This window comes from Ceratotherium simum, chromosome 29 (assembly GCF_057802395.1).
Source record: "Ceratotherium simum simum isolate JZ-2026a chromosome 29, ASM5780239v1, whole genome shotgun sequence".
Taxonomy (NCBI): domain Eukaryota; kingdom Metazoa; phylum Chordata; class Mammalia; order Perissodactyla; family Rhinocerotidae; genus Ceratotherium; species Ceratotherium simum.
Genome location: NC_141928.1, coordinates 23,749,351 through 23,763,858, shown reverse-complemented (window position 1 = coordinate 23,763,858; position 14,508 = coordinate 23,749,351). Strand labels below are relative to the sequence as shown.

The 14,508-nt window shown below is 41.2% G+C and overlaps 1 protein-coding gene across 4 annotated transcripts in view; it reads right to left on the bottom strand.

Annotated features, from left to right (window-relative positions):
- The window catches only part of SUSD1 (sushi domain containing 1), a 116,017-nt gene that overhangs the window by 20,626 nt on the left and 80,883 nt on the right, over window positions 1-14,508 (bottom strand). For all 4 annotated transcript variants that reach the window (XM_087419303.1, XM_087419305.1, XM_087419304.1 and 1 more), the window contains exons 11-12: window positions 8,871-8,962; window positions 7,742-7,928 (exon numbers count right to left, since the gene is read on the bottom strand). In XM_087419303.1, the coding sequence (XP_087275429.1) occupies window positions 7,742-7,928; window positions 8,871-8,962 (279 nt within the window). The remainder of the gene's footprint in view (window positions 1-7,741; window positions 7,929-8,870; window positions 8,963-14,508) is intronic.

Here is a 14,508-nt window from a genome sequence, read left to right as displayed (position 1 = left end):
GGATGTTAGCTCAGGGCTGATCTTCCTCACACACACACACACAAAAATACATCTTAGCTGGTTGGAGAATGAATTGGAAAAGAGCATAAGCACAAGTTGTCCAAAATTTGGGTAAGAAGCGCCTGAGGTGTGAAGGGAGTGATGGCACGGAGAAGGGAGAAGAAAGAGAGGCAGATGGGAGAGCCACGCAGGGGAGAGAGGAACAGTACGTACCAGAAGGAAGGGGAAGGAACCTGGGCTTGGGTTTCGGCAGCTGAGTCAGTGGTGACGTCAGCCATCAAGGTCTGGGGGAAAGTACAGAAGCAGCTCCCTTCTAGACCTGGTCAGTTTGAAGTGCTTGTGGAATTGTCGAGCAGGGAGTTAGAAACACAGATCCAGAGCTCAGGAGTAAACTGTGGTGGCGATACGGAGTCAGCCATCAGTAGGAGAAGATATGGCTGCCCAGGGGGACGGTATAAATGCATCCGATAAGAGATGAGCACCCAGGGCGGACCACCGGGAAACCCAGGCATCTAAGCCCAAGTGGAAGAGTGAGAGTTCCCTATAGTTTTTATTAAACAGTGCTAAATCTAGAATGTCTTCCAAAGTCATCCAGATGTAGTCACATAGATTATGTTTTCCATAAACCTGTGGGATTGCCACGGACCCTAGGAGGTCACCTGGAAAACCCCTGCTTACAGTTAAGGCTTCACACAAACGTGTTGAAGGTCTATGCTGTTTCCAAGAGGAGTCTAGAAAGAGATTCCATAACTGACACCCCTGAGGAAGACAATCGCTAGGTTCCAGCAGCAGTAATGGGGATAAGGGGAACTGAGTTTGAAAAGCCCCTACCAGCTCCGCCAGGGGAATGTGCCCCATCCAGTGGGAGAATTCTGCCCTCAGCCCTTCATACTGTCACTGAAATGCGCCTTCATTTGTGATGTTTTGTTGTCACAGTAAAGAAAGTGGTTTTTACCACACATTTCCTGTTTTCAGCCCTGAGGGAGATTAACTGCTCACTCTTTTTCGTGTGAGAACCTGCCTCAGGCTCTTGCAAATTATTCCTTTGTTTGCTCTTCTCTAAGATTAATAATTCTAGTTCCTCTAATCTTGTGGCTAACCTTTTAAAACCACTTGGCTTTTCATCACCCTCAGTAACAGCAGAACAAAGTGCTCACTCAGCTTGGAGAAGGTTGACCCACAGGCCAACCCACAGACCAAGCAGGAAGGCCACCACATTGCTCCTTCCAGTCTAACATCATTCTTGCAATTCTAAATGTGCCACTACCATCTGGTTGACTCAACCAACATGCAGCTTCTAGACTGTTTTCTGCTCTGCCTGCTTAAGGCCTTCCCCACTTTATATTTTAAACAGTCTACTTTTTCTCTCTAATGTAAAAGCCTGAACTTCATCAGACTGGTTCTTAGCCACGTTTCGAGGTTAAATAACTTTAACTTCTAGCCATATTTTCCAAGGTGCTGTTTCCTGTCCCCCAAACTGCTGTCCCTGGCAGACCAGCTCTCCTTTCCATTAGCCTTATTACTGATTTAAACCAAATCAGACCCAAGGCAAGAAATGGATTGTGTCTGGGCTGGAGAATGTAGTTCTTGCTCTCTGGGTATGTGAGATGGGGGAAGACCCAGGAGAGAGACCCTCAGTACCATTCCTAGGTGTCAACAATATCCATCCTCTACTAGAAGCAGACAACAAAGCAAAATATGGGGGCTGTCGTGTGAGAAAACTTTGAAGAGTAAGGAGAAAAGCCATAAAGGAGACCTGCAAAACATTAAATATATTATAAAATTGCAATAATTGAAATAGTAAGGTACAAGCACAGGACAGGCAAAGCAATGGAAGAAGCTAGACAGTCTAGAAAGAGACCCAAATAAATAAATGAGAATGCAGTGTGTGACATGGACAGTCTTCCCAAAGGTCATGGGAAACCGGTTTACCATTTGGGGGAAAAAAATTACCATGTAAATTCAGCCTTATACCACACATCAAAACAAACTCCAAATGGGTCTACGTTTAAAGGCAAAAAGAAAAACTATTACGAAGCATTAGAAAATATTAGAGAATAAGAATTGATCTGATTTCAGGGCAGGGAAGGCATGACTAGAGGCAGAAACTATAAAAGAATCAATAGAATTGATCACATGAAAATTTAAAACATCTAAATGTCAAAAAGAATATTGGAAAGGAAATTAAAGAGTAAATAACCTGGAGGGATATCATATGTACAACAAAAGATTAATATCATTAATGTAGTCAAACTATTAATATCAATAAGAGAAAGGAGGTAGTGTAAGTGCAAATGTGTGAAAATTCCTCTAAAACCCACCAAAATAAACAAAAAGAACCAAAAATAGAAGAAAACTTTATCTGTAGGAAAACTAAACAAAGGTCCCAACTTTATACTATAAACTTCAAGTAAATGCAAGGAATTAACACACATAAGTAAAAATACACAAATAAAGACACAGTGATGTTTCTTTTCTAATCCTCAGCACCTCCCCAGATAGATCACACCACCCACTCAACACTGGATAAATTGAAATTGATGGCAATAGAAAAAATGGTAGCTTATGCCATAAGTCGTAAGATATCGCAAGGCTAGCTACCTCTCCCCTATCAATAAAGTTACGAGACTTGGCCTCCCAGGGAGAAGGAACAATCTTCTTTTCATCCTTATATCCCCGTCAGCACTTAGCACAGGTTTTGTTCCACAATCAATGAAATATTTGCTGAATTAAATTAAGTCGCACCATGCCCCTCCCCCCCTCCTACCACACACAGAAACCCTGGTTTTTAGGCTTCTGATATAAATAACAAACTTTCCCATTTATATTTTGTAAAAGCTAACCTTAATACCAGAAAATAAGCCCGTTTTCCAGCCCATCCAGCCCGTTTTCCTCTGTGGTGTATCATCTTGCCTCAGTGGGCCTAAGCCAGGGCGTGGATGCTTTGAGTGAGAGGAGCTGGGAGACACTCATCTCCATATAGCCACTTTCTTGGGGGTCTGGGGGTTTGACTTGAAGCTAGAAAGTAGTTGGAAGATTTCTGGGGATGAGAGGAATAGGTAGGTGCCTCAGGGAGGTACGGAAGGGCACGTGTGCCTCCCTCCTGGCCTGACCTAACATTAGGTCTTCAGATGTCAAAAAGAACCTGTGTCCACAAAAGACTTTGAGAGAATTTGGACAAAAAAGGGAAACAGTTGGGTTGAAGGTGAGTCCCTCTCCTGACCTCTGGTTCAGCTTCTGCACCCTGGGAGCCAGGGGGACCAGCAGGAATAAGTGTGGTACCCTGGAACCAGCCTGAGGACACAGAAGTATGCTGTCTTTGGATGGTTTGTGGGTAGCCACGCAGGGAAGAGAAGCCTATGGCAGAAGAATTCAAGAGACTTGGTCCAGCACAGTCCTTCCTGAGGACAGCCAATAGTAAGAGAGGAGGTGTCAAAGGTGAGGCTCTGGTCCCTAGTTTCATAGGGAGAATCAGAGCTATCCTGACTGGACCTCTCTATTAAAGGGACAGTCTGATAATGCTTGGGACACATCTGTGTTTTCCGCTGCTTTCCTGAACATCTGAAAAAGTACATTCTATTTTCCTTATTATGAATGCACGTAGAGATGGGAAATTCCCATATAGATAGCCAGCCTTAGTACTGAAGGTAGACTCAGGAAGGAGTAATTTCGTTTACATATTTTCTTCCCTTTTCTCCTCCAGCATTCTTGGTTCCCTAAAAAACATTCATGGGGGCCAGCCCGGTGGTGTAGCGGTTAAGTTCATGAGCTCCACTTCGGTGGCCCAGGGTTGACAGGTTCGGATCCCGGGTGTGGACCTACACACCACTCAGCAAGCCATGCTGTGGCGGCGTCCCATACACAAAATGGAGGAAGATGGGCACGGGTGTTAGCTCAGGGCCAATCTTCCTCACAAAAAAACCAAAAAACAAACATTCATGTTGTGTAATGTTCACCATGTTGTGTCGTACAAGTAGTTTATTTATGCATGCATTTGCTTTCTCTCCTTCTCTCTCTCTCCCCACTTGTCCCTCTCCAGTGTTCTCTCTCTCCCTATGAGAAAAATTTTGCCTACAAGCTTTTTGACTTAGCTAAAAAATAGCATAACCAATGAGTGAAAGCTCCTCTGACTCTTTGGGGCTACGTCAAGGATGAGAGTTTGATCCTCACGCTGTCCTAAAGGAAGCAGAAGTGGTGGAGCCATTCTGAAGAATTGGGATCAATGGGCTACCTGAGGAAGCACGCCAGCCACGAGTCAGAAACACCGTGACGGCATCCGCATCTCACCCACCCCTCACCAGCACCCTCCTCCATTTTCACTGCAACACTTGCCTCTGTCCTTCCATGTTCCTAGAACTTTCACCCTCCTCTGAGGTCAGCAATATATTTGAAGGGCTTGTTTTCATTCTGTTCCCATTAGTAAGACTTAGTTTAATGTAAGACACTCAGAAGCGAAATTCCATTCACTTTTCTTCTGGGAAATCAGCTATTGCGTTTTCCAGACCCAAATCTCTTGCCTCATATTTCTGGTGAAATTCAAAAGTTCACAATTCTACGGAGACAAAGGCACATGTAGGCAACCAGGCATACTTCTTCACATCAACATATCAAGTTCTGTTTTTCCCCCTTTTATAAAAGAGAGGGTTTGGGTTTGTTGCTTTTCTTTTTGTACCCTTTCATAAGACATTAACCACTTGAATTTTCCCACTTTTTAAAAATTGCGAATTCTCTAAAATAGAGTAGAGTTGAAAAATATGTAGTCATGGTCTCAATGAATTTAGCTTCAGGGTCTCAATGAACTTAAACAGCTCAACAGTGTCCCCTGGTGGCCATGAGCACAGACACAGGGTGCTGGAGCTACTGGGGCTATATTTAGCCTACAAAACAAGGTAGAAATAAGTGTCTCATGGAGATGAACCTCCCTCTCCCCAACTCAAAAAATATGAAATGCTAATTTGAATCAGCAATGCAAACCATCCAAACACAACAAGGACCATAGAGAAGGAGATTGAATAGCTGTTCACCTTAATAAGTGACTACAGGAAGGAAGGCCCAAATTGCACATTACTTCTCTTTCCAGCTCAAAATTTGGTAAATTTTTTTTTCGGTCTAAAGCCTTTCTTAACTAATCAGGCATCTCCTCAATACGCCATACCACCCACTGGCCATTTTGGGGTTGACTCTCGTATTCATTCATTACAAAAATATTTCTTTGCTGTGCCATGTGTTAGCACTGTCCTTATGTGTTAGGGATTCAGTGCAGAATATACAGAAAAAAATCTTCAGGGAGCCTCCTATTTTAGTAGCGGAGAAAGAAAATAAACAAGTAAATTAAAAAATACAAGTTCTGAAAACAAGTTAAATGAAGAAATTCAAACAGGGTAAGTGGATAGAGAGTTAAGGGGTGGAGATGGAGAGGTTATTTGTGAAAGGATGGGCATACCTCTCTAAGGTGATGGCATTTGAGCAGAGACTTGAATGATTATAAAGAAACCATGTGGAGAGAGTGTCCCAGGAAGAGTAAACAGCAGATGGAAAGGCTTGGATGCAAGAACAAGTTCGACCTGTTTGAGGAATAGCAAGGAGGGCAGGGAGGTGATGCTTAGCAAGAAAGGGGGAGAGCAGAGGGAGATGAAGTCAATGAGGTAGACAGGGGCCAGACAACATGTTCCACAGTAAGAAACTTGGATTCTATTCTAACACCAGTGCAAACTCATTGGACAGTTTGGAGCTGGGGATGACATGTCCTCATATGCATTTTTAAAAGATCACGCTTACTCCTGAGAGATTTTTTTGTGTGTGTGAGGAAGATCAGCCCTGAGCTAAGATGCTAATCCTCCTCATTTTTTTTGCCAAGGAAGATTGGCCCTGGGCTAACATCCGTGCCCATCTTCCTCTACTTTTTATACGGAACGCCGCCACAGCAAGGCTCGACAAGCGGTGCATCAGTGCGCACCTGGGATCCGAACCTGCGAACCCTGGGCCACCAAGGTGGAGCACACGCACTTAACCACTGCACCACCGGGCCAGCCCCCATGAGTGATCTTTTTAAATTTATGGTGAAGATTAAGACTGGGGCAAGGGTGGTTGATAGGCAACTGTGAAAGGAGGGAGACCAGTTAGAAAGCTACTGCGGGAGTCCAAGCAAGAGGTTGCTGGCTTGGATTAGGTCACCAGTGGTGAAGGCAAAGCTGGGGAGAAGTGGTTGGACTCAGAATATACTTTGGAAACAAGCCAACGGGGCTTGTTGGTGGATCAGAAATTGGTGGAAGGGGTAGAATCAATTATGACTCCTTTTTGGCCTGAGCAGTTGGTGACTAGGAATGCCAATAACTGAGATAGAGAAGCCCGGATGGAAAATGGATTTGGAGGTGAGGGAAGGAGGGAGAAATCAAACGTTCCATTGGATTTGCCTATTAGATGTTCAATAGGATATGTTTAGGAGACGGGTGGATATATGAGTCTGGAGCTCAGAGGACAGATTAGGACTAGCATACACATTTGGGAATCCTCAGCATATAGGTTATATTTACAGCCACGAGGCTGGTAGAGATCGCCTAGGCAGAATGGGTAGATAATGGAGAAAAAGGAAGAGAAGAAGGCTGGGGGTCAGGGAGGAGGGGGCACCAACGAAAGTAGACGGAGCTAGAGAAGAAGACTGAGAAGGGGCAACCAGCAAGGCAGAAGGAACCAAAAGCCAAGAGAAAAGGTGTTTCAAGAAGGAGGGCAGGTCAAATGCTGCAGAGAAAATCAGTTAAGAACAAAATTGGCCAGTGGATTTTGCAAAGTGGAGACCCTTTCAGTAAAGCAGTGAGAACAAACGCCTCTGGACTGGAAGCAGCTAAAGGGAGAACGGGAGGCAAGGATGTGGAGCCTACACACCAGACACTTCTTTCAAGGAATTTTACTGTAAAGGGGGCGCTGAGAGCAGATAAAGTAGCTGGAGGGCATATGGGATCAAAGGAAGTATTTATTTTTTCTTTGTTTTCATTGAAAAAGGAGATATTACAACATGATTGTGCAGTGTTGGGACTGGTTCTATATTGGGAGGAAGTGATGATTAGGCAAGAAGGGATAGGATCCAATGCACCAGTTGAGGGGGGTGTGGTATGGGGACAAGAGAAAAGACAAAATATTCAGTTCTGTGTGCAGGTAGCAATGGAGATTTGGGAGTGGCAAGTCCTCAGTGAAATAAGATTTCACTTATTTCAATGGCTCAGTGAAATAAGAAACAAGAAGCTAATACTCTGAGTATTTGCTCACTGTGGTAGGAGGGGCGGTATCACAGATTTGAGGAGAGATGAGAAAATGGGTGGTAAGCGATTTTGCTAGGACACTAGTGTGGGACTGCCAATCATTTACCCGAGAGTAACCTCCTCTTACAGCACTTGCAACAGAATGACAATTAGAGACATTATTGAGAAAGAAACAGTAAGAGGAAAAATTCTTGTTAAGTATGAAATATTTCAAATATTTCAAATATCCAGAAGGAATTGAACCAACTCTCATGTACACACTACTCAGATTTAATCAATGTTAATATTTTGTTTTAAATATCTTTTTAAGCAGTAAAACGTTACAGTCACAATTGCAGTTCCCTTAGCACGGTCTACGTCCTTCCTCCTCTCTCTCTCAAAGTTCATTATATAAGGATAGAAAGCAGTAATGTTCCTCTTTATCTGGACCTCTCTACAGCTCTGTGGTGACTTCATTCCTCCAAATGTTGTTATTCAAGATTTACCTGTTATCTGGGTTGTCAGGGAGACGACCACAGGAAGTTCAGAAGACAAAGCCTGGACGCTGATACTGTAGTTGGTACCCGGATGCAGGTACAGGCAGATCTCAGGGGTCTGGCTGCTGGTAGTGATATTAAAGATCATTTCCTGGGCAAATTCCTTCTGATACCATCTCTGGCCCTGAATGTGGAACTGAAACATAGAAAAGTTCACTAGATGAATCGCTAGCTTGAAAGGCTCTGAACGCCTGCATACTCACCCTTTCTCACGAGCTCTCTTGCTGTCGACTCTAAAGTTTCTTCAAAGAGTGAAATACAACAGTAAGAAAATATCAGAGTTATAACACCAGAGATATTGCAGTTACAATATTATCAGTATAATAAATATATTTTTAAGTCAAAATGCACACAAAGCTGAGGCCCCAATCCTGACGACTTTCTCTTTCTCGTTCTCACACATACAAAGCACATGCAAAGTCTGTTGGCGAAACTGCAGAAGCAAAGCCAAAGAACATTTTCCTAGAAAGAAAATTAAGAATCTGAACTAAGGCTTCTCCAAAGCAGGATCTGAATTAGGATACTCCTAGCTCGTCCGGTCAAACCTGGGACGGGTTTTTCTCGTCGTCTGCCCACCCCCGTCTGACATTCCCTACACTTTCCTGTAACAACCCCGCACCTTGGCCAATAGACACACTTTTCTTCCTACTTAATTTCTTCTAGTAGCAGCTCATTCAATCCACAGTCCTCCCCTTACCTACTCACACCCACATCTAGCTTCAAAAGTTCTCCTGTACTCTCTAGGCAACACATTCAGACCCTGGTCAGAGACACTGGTATGGAGAGACACACACATGTAAAAGCCATCGTATTCCTTCCAGGGATCCTGCCTGAACATCAACTCTGCATCAGACTATGTGCACGAAGAAACCCTCACAGCTTTCTCATCAATCCTCAAGGTCTCTGTCTTCAATTACGCAGCAGAAGTGCCCATTTTCTTGTTTCTTATTGCAATTGTAACTATAAATCTTCTATTGATCATGGAAGCTATATAAGTAGATTTTTAGGTTTGTTGATATTTTTTAAACCTCCCACATAAGACAAACACCTATAAATAGAGTAACTTGCAATAACTTACTAGATACATCTCTTCTATATCAGCCGTCATCATACTTCTCCATCTCAAGCAGGTTTCATTAACTATTGAAATGTTACCAATGGTCTGTTTCACTGCAGGGGGAAAAGAAAGAGAAATCAACTTACACTCTATACAAAAATACTACTTTTTGTAGTATTTTTAACTGAACCGTTTTCCAAGGGTAAGCATTTACATAGGATGATTTCAGCATAATTTTAATTTAGAAATTAGTGGTAGCAGTCCAAGAAACACCACTTTTATGTTTATGTAAACTCAGTCCTGATGAAAGATTTAAGATCAAAAGATACACAATCAGAGGATCCGTCTTAAAAATTATTTAAATCTATTCATTGCAAACTCCCTTAGTAAAAATTGCAACTCATTGTCCCAGCCTTGGACAACCTCATCTATACAAATAAGCATCATTTGAAATTCTCAGCTGAGAGCAACATTTCAGCAGAGAACTGAGAATTGCTCCTTGAGGAACTGAAAAAGGCAATCTCAAGCAGTCAGGCCTTTCATGATGAAAAGGGAGGAGGGGTCTCTCTTGGTTTGGGCTTTCTCATCTCTGAGGATCAAAGAAGCATTTGTTGGCCTCTGCTCAATTTCATGGTAATCAATCGAAAAGGTGGTTCAGATCTGGTCCAGTGTAATATAGAGGCACATCCCCCAAGCTTTTTAAAATAAAGACTACTTATTCAAAACTCTGATATCAGAGGTTACTTCCTTCCACAATGACCCCTGTGCCTAAACTGGAAGTAATAGAGCAGACTTGCTAAGAAGTTTCACAGGAACACTGGTGATTAATAAGTGATAAAGACAACTCCCAAAGCACCTGAAAAAAAGCACTCCCAAGGCTTTATTGTGTAAGCCCCTGGCCTGACAGGTTCCTGTGAATGAAGCCAAGTTGGTAGACGTGACCCCTCTTTATCGATTGGGCAGCTTTGCACAGAGAAAACCTGCTCCACAGGTCCCAAAGCTATATTTCAAATGTTGTAACACAGAGTAGGTAAGAAAGTATAGATGATTCACGATAACGCAACCTCACTGCTGCATAGAGAAGATGTTTTTAGAGATGTTATAGTGGTCCAAGGAACCTCACATTTATAAAATTTTCAAAAACCAAATAACTCCAATACTCTTTTAAACAGTTCCAGACCATACAAAAAGGTAGAAAGTTTCCCAATTTGTTCAATGTGACTAGATAATCCACAATGCCCAAACTGTACAAGGATGGCAGAACCAATCACTAAACACACTATGCCAAACTCACTTCTTAATATAAATACAAAAATCCAAAAAACATATTAGCAAATAGAAGTCAGCAGTACATTCAAAGAACAATACACTATGACCAAGGGAGATTTATTCCAGGAATACAGAAACAATCATTATTGGGAAAGCTATTAATAGATTAAAAGAGAAAAACCATACGGTTACTTTTATAACCATAATGGTTAATATATTTAATATACATTCCTGACTACAAATCTTAGTAAACTAGGACTTAATTTGACAGAAATTCATTAATTTAAAAGTGTTTATTAGGAAACCACCATACCTAGTGGTAAAACAATGAAGCAATTTCTAGTAAAGTTAAGAACAATACAAGGATGCATGGCCTCATAGCTATTATTTAGCATTAGTCAGAAGATTCTAGACAATGCAGAAAGAGGCAAGAAAAAAAATGAGCTATAAATACCAGAAAGAAAGGGAACAAATGAGGCCATTGCCAGTAAATCTAAGAGAATCAACTGAGAAACAAATATAAAATTGTTTGAAAACAAATACAAAAAATAGGAGTTTGGTAAAGTGCACCCAAATATAAGAATGCAGAAAAACAAATTGGTTTCTGTATATCTGCAAGGACAAGTATGGTAGGCTGAATAGTGGCCCCCCAGAGATGTCCACTTCCTAGTCCCTGGAATCTGAAGTCATGTTACCTTACAGAAGGAATTTGCAAATGTGATTAAGATAAGGAGATTATCCTGGATTATCCAGTGGGCCCAATGTAGTGACAAGCGTCCCTCTAAGAGGGAGACAAGAAGATCAGGGTTAGAGAGAGATTTAAGGACGAAAGCAAAGGTTAAACTGATGAGCTTTAAAGGTGGAAGATGGGGCCACTAGCCAAGGAATGAAGGTAGGCTCTAGAAACCGGAAAGGGCAAGGAAATGGATTCTCCCTTCGAGCCCCTAGGCCTGCCGCCACCTTGATTTTAACCCAGTGAAGCTGATTCAGACTTCTGACCTCCAGAACTATAAGACAGTAAATTCGTGTTGTTTTAAGCCACTAAATTTGCAGAAATTTATCATACAAGCAATAGAAAACTAAAACAACAAATAAAATGCAATAGAAAAATTAAAAGATCCCTATTCACAAGCGAAGAAACCAAGAACAAGCTACAAATACCTAGAAATAAATCTAACTAGAAATATCCAAGACTTACATGAAGTTTTTTTTTTTTCTTTTTCTGAAGGACATAAAATAAAACAATAAAGAGAGAAATGCCACATCCTTGAATGGAAAGACTCAAAAGTGAAAAGACATCAATTCTCCACCAGTTAACCTATAAATGGAATGTACTTCCAATGGTGAGTCCAATGGACTTTCTTGCAACATGGTAAGTTTACACATTCATTCAGTGAATATTTTGAAAGTTCTCACCAGGTGCCAGGCATGCTTTAGGGGCTAAGGATAAAGGGGAGAGAAAACAAAGTCCCTGCACCTAATAGAATCCATCCTAGGGAGAAAGGCAGAAAATAAACACATAAACAAATAAATAAAAAAATATAATCCTGTGCACTGGTGAAGACTATAAAGAAAAGCATCGTCCAAGGATAGAAAGGATGGTCAGGGAAGCCCCTCTGTGGAGGTGCTATGTGAGCAGAGACCTGAAGGACATGAGTGATGAGCCACCAAGAGTGGAGGAAGAGGGCTCAGACAGAGGGCACTCCAAGGTCAAAGTCCCAGATGCAGGAATCAGCTTGGCGCCCTCAATGAACAGAAAGCAATTACTGCTAAATTTCTCCAGGAAGATTAAGAAGAATAGCAAGAAAAGAAATTGAGGGCCAGCCTTGGTGGCCTAGTGGTTAAGTTTGGCATGCTCTGCTTCAGCAGCCGGGGTTCGGTTCCCTGGCGCAGACCCACATCACTCGTCTGTTAGTGGCCATGCTGTGGAGGCGGCTCACATACAAAAAGAGGAAGACTGGCAACAGATGTTAGCGCAGGGTGAATCTTTCTCAGCAACAAATAATAAATTTAAAAAAAGAAATTGAAATATAAACATTGCAAGAGGACATAACCAGGTATCAGTGTTTCTCAACCTTTTTCATTATAGCCCCACAAGGGGCCTCTTTAAATATTTTTTTCCTGATCTTTCACCTTCTATAAAATTTTAATACCACAGACATGCTGTATATTTCTTATGTACTATGTTTATCTATGCTTCATACATAAAAAGAATATTTTTTTGCTCCTCAATTTTTTCCCCCTTGTGGGCAATTTTGCCCCCCTGAGGTGGTACCACCCCCCTCACTGAGAATGCTAGAGTAATTAGACAGTTCGTTCCTAGCAAAGGAATAAACAAATAGATCAATGGAATGGAGTAGAATCCAGAAATCAATCTATCTATGCATGGGAATTTATATAAGAGTGGAATTGCAAATTGGTGGGAAATAAATTGAGTTGGGAAATAGTTGGGAATAGAGATAAACTAATATTAGATTCCCACTTTGATATAACAGGCAAAAGTGATTCCAGCTGTATTAAATTTTCTTTTATGATTCAGTATTTCTCAGTATATTCATGATGTTGTGCAACCATCAATATTATCTAATTCAGTAACATTCTCATCACCCCAAAAAGAAACCCCATACCATTAAGAAGTCATTCCCCATTTTCCCCTCCCCCAGCCCCTGGCAACCACAAATCTACTTTCTTCTCTCTAGGGATTTGTGTATTCTGGAAATTTCATATAAATGGAATCAAACACTATGTGGGCTGGGTCATGAAACTTGAGCTCTTCACCTTTACCAAATGCTGTGACAATCCTCCTCCTCCCACCCTCCACCCCTACACACAGCTTTCCTCTTGTCCCCAGAGAAGGGCCTTCTCCCTGGTGTTCAAGCAGTATAAGCAGGTACTCACAAAAGCCTTGGGGCAGGTCTGGGTTCAAATTCTGGCTCTGTCTTGAACGATTTACTCATTTTTCCTGCTGTTGCCTTCTGAAAATTCTTTGTCATTGTTAATTTTTTAAAAATAAACTTTCAATTTTAGATATACAGAAAAATTGCAAATTAAAATTTTATTTATTTATTATTTTTTTGGTGAGGGAGGTTGGCCATGAGCTAACATCCGTTGCCAATCTTCCTCTTTTTGCTGAGGAAGATTGTCCCTGAGCTAACATCTGTGCCCGTCTTCCTCTACTTTGTATATGGGAGGCCAGCACAGCATGGCTGATGAGCGGTGTGTAGGTCCACGAGTGGGATCCGAACCTGCGAACCCCAGGCAGCCGACACAGAGTGCCCAGACTTAACCACTATGCCACTGGGCTGGCCCCTGAAAATTAAAATTTTTAATTAAAAAATATACTAGAAGAGAATATAGAAAAATAGTTCTATAATCTTGGGTGGGAAAGAAATAAGAAAACTAGAAAATATTTCTTTTTTAACTTGACTAAATAAAATGTTAAATTTTTTTGATGGCAAAAGATATAACAACCTTTAAGTTTGAAAGACAAACAACAAACTGGGAAAAAAATTGTAACATATTTGAAAAAGTTGATGGCCCTGATATCTAAGGAGCACTTAACATGAGGAAAAATACCACGACCAACATACAAAAACAAGCAATAACTAGAAAAAATGATCCATAGGAGAACTGTAATAGGCCATTAAATAATCAAAGAGGTACAAATCAAAACAAAATAAAATATGCTTTTCATTTATTAGACTCTCAAACATTAAAAAATTATAATATCCTATGTTGGTGAAGGTATTGGAAAACAGGTATGTGTGTAAATTGATACAATCTTTGTGAAGAGGAATTTATGAGGCTCTTTATCTTGGCAATTCCACTCTTAAGACTCAACTCTACAGAAATACCCTATCCAAGTATGCAAGGATATAGCACATTTCATCAAACCTAAGATGCCATTCTTGTAAGACGCACCATTAGTTTATCTCGTCAAGAAAGAAAAAATCCTGCCAAGTCAACTGTGTCATGATTATTTTCTTACCTTTTAGAATTATTTTATACTGATTGAAAGAGCTTTTTTCATATCTACAGAGACATTAAAATTTTATCATATGTCATAAAACCAAAAATATAACCAAAATTGATTGAGACACTCCTAAAATGTCTTCATATTCAGTATGTAACACTTCTCAATCACTTTTCTTTTCTTTTTTTTTTTTTTTTATTTTTAAAGATTTTATTTATTTTATTTTTTCCCCCCAAAGCCCCAGTGGATAGTTGTATGTCGTAGCTGCACATCCTTCTAGTTGCTGTATGCGGGACTCGGCCTCAGGATGAACGGAGAAGTGGTGCCTCGATGCGCACCCGGGATCCGAACCCGGGCCACCAGCATCACAGCGCACGCACTTAACCACCAAGCCACAGGGCCGGCCCCTCAATCACT